Here is a 7136-nt window from a genome sequence, read left to right as displayed (position 1 = left end):
GTCCGTCCGGCAGGACGTGCTCGACTCCAACACGCTGGAGTGTGGCGCAGTGAAGGGTGTGGTGCGCGAAACGTTGCGCCTGTATCCGATTGCCCCGTTCATTGGGCGGTTCGTGGAGCACGAGTCCGTCTTTGGGGCGTACGCACTGCCCAAAGATGTAAGTGATGTGTGAATTTCGTGACGTAATTGGAGAACAAATTAATAATTTCTCTGCTTTGCAGACGCTCGTCCTTCTCTCGCTGTACAGTGCCGGTCGGGATGAGCGGTTCTTTGCCGAGCCGGAAGCGTTCAACCCGTACCGCTGGCAACGGACCAACGCGGCGGAGTCGTCCACTGGCCGCACACCGTCCGCCTCGCTGCCGTTCGCAATCGGTGCACGGTCCTGCATCGGGCAGAAGATTGCACAGCTACAGATGCACTATCTACTATCGATGGTAAGCAGGCTGCACATGACTTAGACGCTAAACAAACGAGCCCATGTTGATGCTTCTTTTTTATGTCAATTTTAGATTTTGACCAAATTCGACCTAACGCTAGCCGAAGCGGACCAGCAGGACGCGATTAAACCGATCCTGAAGATGATTACCGTACCGAGTGCGCCCGTCAAGCTGTGCCTTAAACCGTGCAGCGCGCAACCGGAGCGGCAAGCGGTGGCACAAATGCAGGACTAGGGCGGTTTTGGTAGTGCAGGGTGCACAACACAACCAGTTCGAACGCTAGCGTAATCGGCTAAGGGCAGCTTGGCAATACTGTTTGCGCTGGATGCTTGTGATAACAGCCACAGCTTCCAGCTTGCTTCCGAAAACGAATACCTCCCATCAACGCATATACCTCACGCTTAGCGCCAAGACGTAAAGAAGGGCGCACGCTTCAGGGTACACACGCGGTGTGTAGCTTTGTTGTTTTTTGCATTTAAAGCGGCTCCAATTTTTTTTTTGTTTTACCGAATCCTACCATGCCACAAGTAAGCATTTGTTAGTTTAGATTGTATGTTTTTTTATTATTATTATTACCATATAATGTAAGTTAAAGTCTTCCAAACTTCTTACGGGGCACACACACCGTGCACCGTGCAAAGTAAAACCGCCTACAAGTGATACCAACAACCAATCTGCCTTAATCTTATCTGCCCTGTCTGTTCGGGCACATACACACATACATAATTTACGCGCTGCACCGCTTTTATTGCCTCGCAGCATCCTCTCGCAGCGTCTGTTATCGCGTTCGGTAAATAAAAGCGGCTCACACGGTAGCGCAAAGGTACAGCAAGCCGTTGCACCTCTACTACTGTCCCACCATGCTCGACTCTACGCCACAGTGGGCATTTTTCATCTCGCGCTTAAAGTCCTTTAAAAAAAAAGAGGGAGAACAATGAGCGAACGTGGTTGCAAATTAAGGCACTGTTAAGGTGCCGACCGGCACAGTCGGCTTTACCTTCACCAGCGCGAAGTACTTTTTGCGGTTCGCCTCGAGCTCGTTGAGCGTCTGCTGCAGGCAGCTTTCCGCCTGCTCGAGCTTGCGCGTCCGGTCGGCGATGTGCTTCGCCATCAGCAGCCGCTCCTCCGTCCGGTGCTGCCGCTCGGCGGCGAGCGAGTTGGCCAGGCTGACGATCTGCGCGTCGTACTCCTGGCACATGCTCACGAACTTGCCGTACTCGAGCGTGATCGCGATCGTTTTCGACTCCTGGGTCGCTATTTCCTGCTGCAGCAGGCAGTTCACCTCGCTGAGATCTTTGTTCAGGGCCAGCAGCTCGAGCTCGCGGGCCGCCAGCACCTCCAGGTCCTTGCGCTGCTCGTCCAGCGTGCCGGCGAGCTGCTCCAGCTCGGCCCGCTGCTCGGCGACGGCCCGCTCCATGCTGGCAAGAGTGTGTAAACATTTTTGAGGTTTTTTCAAGATTTGTAGAGATTTTGCTGCAATTGCCTTGCTTACCGGGACGACTCCTGGGCGGCGACACTGGCGGCCTCCACCTTCGACTGGAGCTCCGCAATCGCGGCCTGCTGCTGGTGGAAGCTTTCCTGCAGCTGACCCATCTGCTGCCGCAGGTGATCTCGCTCCGTTTCGAGTTCCTTTAGCTGTTGGGGAAGGGAACAGGTAGGGTAAGCCCAAAAACCGTGCGCGGACATCCGCCATGATACCCTACCGTCTGCAGCGTGCTGGTGTGCTTCTTCTCCTGCCGCTCGATCGTGTCCCGCAGCTCGTGGTTGGCCCGCTGGAGCGTCCCGATCCTGCCCGCCTGCTCGTCGTTCGCGTGCTTCAGCATGATCTCGCGCGCCTGCAGCTCCATCACCTTGCGCTCCATCTCCGCCACCTGTTCGCTCGCCTGGTGCGTCTCCTCCGCGATCACGTGCTGCAATAACTGTTGACGCAACGTTAGCACTTCCGCCTCAAGTTTCTTGGAAAGGGCAAAAGTGGGATGAGTTTGGTCACTGGTATTGCTCCATCGTTGTCGCGGGAGCGCTCGTTTCGCCCACAGCACACTACCATTCGATCCTCCGCCTCGCGGCGCAACCGGCAGCTGCCGTACTTGTAGCGCATCTCGATCTGGGCCGCGTAATGGCGGCTACCCTCCAGCTCTTTGCCGAGCCGCTCCACGTCGCGTTGCTTGCACATTCGGTCAGCAAACGGGGAGGGAAAGAGAAACAGAACCAGCATGCGAACGCGGTTTTGATTGATCAGCTTCACAGGCGCATCCTTCAGAGCAAGCCTACGCTCGGGGGAAACGTCTACAGGAGGTCCTAGAGCCTGCTTTCAAGCGCTATTATAGCCTAGCGTCCAACGATATTCCCAGGCGCGGCAAAGCGGTTCTACACGCCCCAAAACGTCCAAGCAGGAACATCAACCCGAAATCCCCAGCAATTACCTTCGACTCAATGTTCTTCTGCAGCTTCGCCTTGTCCGCCTTCAGCGTGCCGATCTGTTTCTGCAGGCTGGCCACCTCCTGCTCGTGCCGCTTGAGCTGCGAGTCTTTGTCGCCGACCAGCGCCTTCAGATCGAGCACCTTCTTCTCCACGAACGCGTACTTGATGACCAGATTCTCGTTGTCCTTCCGGTACCCGTCCAGCTTTTTCTGCAGCTGCAAGGTGGCAATGATGCAGCAGGTGTGTCGGATCAGCTGAGTGAGTGGTGGTGCCGCTACCGTCACGCAGTCTTACCGTTTCATTGCTCTGCTCGAGCGCCGTCAGCTGGGCACGGGCCTCGATCAGCTGCTGCTGGGAACAGTCGCACTGGGTCCTCGTCGACTCCACGTTCGTGTCGTCCGTGCTGGTGGCCATGGTTTCGGCCATTCTTGTTGGCGCCGATACCGCGTTCTACCGCGGGCACTACACAAAACAACCCTGTGTTGTTGTGCGCCTAGGTACAGCTGGCTTTGAAATATCGATTTTCTGGACACGCTCGCGTTGCCAGTGCGCAAGTGTCAGGGGTGCTATAAAGCTTTGGGTTGTTTATTTTGGAACTCAGATTGCACGTGGAATTCAAATAGAAGGGTCAGTATATTGTACCAGTACATTCGTAAGTAAAGGTATACTAAGAATGTGTGTTACAGAGTGTTAATTATATTGTAAGTACATCTCCTACATTTTCAAGCATGTGCCCCGGGGCTTTTCTTCCAACTGTTGCGCCCCAGAAATGTGAACAATCCATAAAAAAGTAGTCGTTAAGTTTATGGCTAGACTTTCAAACTTGGAACCTCAGATAGTGCTTATGTTATAAACAATGCTGCATCTACTTCCAAGAAGCTCTGCAATTAAAACCATTAATCATATTGCACATTAATCAAGAATTCTTTTCTCTACATTAAATTACCGTACGATTGCTTCCCGTCGGATACATCCTGGCCCATGAATGTCTCCCCCGCCAGAGGGCGCCTGATAGCGCCTACTAACTAGCCACTATTTTTAACCAACCGTTGGCAAATGGCATCCTTCCAGGCGGAAAACGGAACTGCTCGCGTCGCGTTGAAATTGTTTTCCCCCGGAGCTCGCTTCCGGATTTCCCGAACCCAAACGGGAAATTGAACTTCGATTGTTGTGGATCTCGCCGCCGCCGTTGTTGTGCGGGTATGGGATTGTTTTTGGTCGCGGCAATGGCGCTATATAAATAAAGTACCCGCGTGCGAGTGCGATGAGTGATGCCGCACAGAAGCCGGAAATGACTTTGTTGATCTAATTTTAATAAATACAATAAACTCGAAGGGGTTGCGCACGTACTACACCGCTGCATTGTGTGAAATTGTACTTCAGAAGAAAAAAAAAACAAAAGCCACTCATAAAAGACGAAACCACGCGTTCGATAGTGGTAGATGAGTTGGAAGCGAAAGTGGTCTTGTTTTTTTTTCCTGCATCTATTGTAGATTTTGATGTAGATTTTTTTACAATCATAACAAATAAAAACCTGCACAAACAACCCGATCTCGGTTGAAAGTCTTCAGAACGGCTTCAGGATTTGCTGATGTCAGGAGTGCCGGATGCGTACGGTTGTAAAACGAATGAGCTCGCATATCTAGGCTATCACGCAACTATAGCTAGAATATGACTAGAATACGACTGTCAAATGTCGAACCTGCAAACGCAGACGGATGACTACAGCAAGGTCCCATAAAACCTCCGCGCGCGCACGGTCGTTTAATTGAGAGTGCTTTGTTAGCATGCTTATTAAGTGCACAATACCGTGACAATTGGATAAAGCATAGCGGAAAGCAGTAGCTGTATGCAATAGTATTTTGCGTGGACTAACCCGACCTCAAGACATTCTAGTTGGAATATTCCTAACATCATTAATCAAAAAAAATAGATACATCAGAAATCTTCTCTCTTCTATTAAATGTGGAACGACTCGGGAAACTCAAACTCGAGGAATGGGATGTGTCTTTAAGACACGGGAAAGAGATACTCCATCCGGAGGTTTGAAATCCTGAAGTAATCTAATTAACCAAAACGAACGTGATGCCGTCGTCGTAGTCGTCGTCGTCGCTGCACCATCTCCGAAAGTCCCGGTCTTAAAGCTAGCCCGGACTAGCTTAAAGCTGCCGTTTAAAGTGACCGATCTGGAGCGAGATCTTTATGCAGCGTTCTGGTTCGATTCTGGCCTTTCCTGAACCTCCTGGATTCACCAGATCGGTGATACTCCCCCCCCCCCCCAGGAACCAATCCGGGCATCTTTAGGCACTAGTTTCGGCAAACATTTGTTTGGTGGTGTACGGATAGATGTAATCAGCCTTCGACACATCCCGCCAATAAAATCCGGATGTATGTTCTGTCAGGCCGTTATGGTTTTTTTTTTCATTTCTTTCTTCAAACTTCAAACTACGTGCTCCCCTCCCCCTCACTTTTTCTGTGTTCCGGGTTTTGCTCCGTTTAATTCCCGAAGTTCGCTTTTCATTTTAGAAAGCAGATTGAATTATTTCGCACACATAACAAATAATTCAATTTTTCAGGAATTTATGATTACTTCACATCGCCTAGTAGTTGTGCGCTCTCTTTCTCACAGTGGTTGGGAGGGGGAGAGGAGGTGAAGTTGTAAGAGGGAGGGTTGGAGAGGGGTGGACTGTTATTAAATTATGTATTGGTGTGTAACTATACACGCCGTGGTCGGGTACATAGGTAGGGCCGCCCGTTTCAGTGGGAAATATTATGTTACACAGCACTCCCCCCCCCCCTCCCCCAAGCTTTGCCCTTCGTTTGCTTGTGTGTGTGTGTGTGTGTGCATGTTGGTAGAAGACGGGTGACGGGTGTGTTCGTATGTGTGCGACAAGCTGGTACTGTTGAAATCGAACTCGCTTAAGCACGGGCAATGCAAACGGAAGGCAGCGGCACCACACTCTCACATATTGTAAACGGGCGCACGCACACACGCGCGCAGCCAGAGCGAACAGCAGATTGGTATCGTTGGAGATGTCCTCGACACCGCGGAGCTATGTACACCTTGTGCGCTATATTTGGCCAGCCAGTTGCTTGAACGGGTGTGTGTGTGTGTGCCTTACTGTATAGCAATGTTGCGTGCGATCTCCCCCTCACCCCTGTGTGTGTGTTCGATTGTGATGTTGTGTATGTGCCGTTGATTTCTGTGCTATCAATGATCTAAAGCACGAATGATGTAGATGGAAAGAGAGCGATAGAGAGAGAGAGAGAGAGACAGAAGAAAAGAGAGAGAAAAAACACACACACACACTCACTCACAAGAAGACAGGACTGGCTGTGCATAAGGTCGACGCGTGCGAGCGAGACGCAACGAAGCGCAGCAAGCAAGGAGAGAGCGAGAGAGAGAGAGAGAGCATCAAACGGGTAAAGGGTGAGCGGTGGGCTGGTTTGGAGAAGATGGGAGAGGGAGGGAGATTGTGGAAGAGCTGACATAAATTCTTGAAAACAAAGATACATAAAACAGGAAAACAGAGCATTAAAAATAACATAAATCTCAAGAGTGTCCTGATGGCAGAGGGAGAGAGAGAGTGAGAGCGAGGTTCGACGGGTGGCGACGGAGTGCAGAGGGGGGAAAGAGAGATGGCACGGTGGACGGGTTGTTGAGCGGGGAGGGAGGGAAACTGTCGTTGAAATGATTTGATACGTTGAATTTCACAAGAATTGATAGGAAACGAGTTTATCATTCACATTACGGAGTGGAATGATGGTTGTGCTGAAGAGGGGAGTAGGGAGAGGGGAGTAGAAAGGGGTAGGAGGAGGGGTGCCTTTGCTTCTTCCATCAGCCCCCCCCCACCCTCCACATCCTCGCCTTCCCCTGCTGTTGTTTTGTTGGAGGTTTTTTTTTTACTTCTCTATATTGTATATTCTCTTTCTTCAACTTCTCGTTTTATTATTCCCTGTTACTCCCTCGCCCTCATCCCCCGCCAACCCCGTGCTCCCACTCGATATTGTTTGAATAAAAGCATAAATATTAAAGCCGAACGATTGCTGCAATGACGAGCGCTTTGGGATAAGTTCGCAGCGTTTGCCTTTCGAAAGCGATGGAAGTGATACGGTCGGGCGGGGGGGGGGGGGGGGGGGGGCAGGGGGTGTGTTTTATACATTTTACCCGGAATGATATTTTTTTCCAATTCAATTTGCTTAAGTAGTTTAAGTGAAACCGTTGAGTGAGCTTTTGCGTATGTAAATGTCAAAATTGCCATGTTTGTTTGTTTGTAT

The 7136-nt window shown here is 50.7% G+C and overlaps 2 protein-coding genes across 3 annotated transcripts in view; one reads left to right on the top strand and one right to left on the bottom strand.

The window, feature by feature from the left end:
• LOC120950923 (cytochrome P450 315a1, mitochondrial) overlaps positions 1–1106 on the top strand; it is a 3387-nt gene extending 2281 nt beyond the window's left edge. The window contains exons 6-8 of the mRNA XM_040369342.2: positions 1–157; positions 222–434; positions 510–1106. The exon at positions 1–157 is cut by the window's left edge and continues 59 nt beyond it. Of these exons, the coding sequence (XP_040225276.2) occupies positions 1–157; positions 222–434; positions 510–671 (532 nt within the window). The 3' untranslated portion in view covers positions 672–1106. The remainder of the gene's footprint in view (positions 158–221; positions 435–509) is intronic.
• Positions 1107–1223: 117 nt separating this feature from the next.
• Positions 1224–6915, bottom strand: LOC120950933 (myosin heavy chain, striated muscle-like). Of its 2 annotated transcripts, XM_040369354.2 has the most exons (7): positions 3153–6915; positions 2861–3073; positions 2482–2601; positions 2141–2392; positions 1930–2072; positions 1435–1855; positions 1224–1347 (listed from the first exon to the last, which is right to left on the bottom strand). In XM_040369354.2, the coding sequence occupies exons 1-7, from the start codon at positions 3282–3284 to the stop codon at positions 1285–1287; spliced, it is 1344 nt and encodes a 447-aa protein (XP_040225288.2). In that variant the 5' UTR covers positions 3285–6915; the 3' UTR covers positions 1224–1284. The 2 variants fall into 2 exon arrangements, with proteins under 2 accessions (XP_040225288.2, XP_040225297.2); XM_040369363.2 differs by lacking the exon at positions 2482–2601 and having other exon boundaries at positions 2141–2356; positions 3153–5452.
• Between the last annotated feature and the right edge of the window lie 221 nt (positions 6916–7136).

The sequence above is a fragment of the Anopheles coluzzii genome, chromosome X (assembly GCF_943734685.1).
Source record: "Anopheles coluzzii chromosome X, AcolN3, whole genome shotgun sequence".
Lineage (NCBI taxonomy): Eukaryota > Metazoa > Arthropoda > Insecta > Diptera > Culicidae > Anopheles > Anopheles coluzzii.
This window is presented reverse-complemented; position numbering and strand designations above follow the sequence as displayed.

What these genes read in the sequence shown, in the direction of transcription:
- LOC120950933 (XM_040369354.2), bottom strand. Translation starts at nt 3,284, where the DNA reads ATGGCCGAAACCATGGCCACCAGCACGGACGACACGAACGTGGAGTCG. An exon ending in TCGAGCAGAGCAATGAAACG is followed by an intron (nt 3,074 to 3,152) that starts GTAAGACTGCGT and finishes GCCACCTTGCAG; the next exon opens with CTGCAGAAAAAGCTGGACGG. An exon ending in GCGAGGCGGAGGATCGAATG is followed by an intron (nt 2,393 to 2,481) that starts GTAGTGTGCTGT and finishes GCCCTTTCCAAG; the next exon opens with AAACTTGAGGCGGAAGTGCT.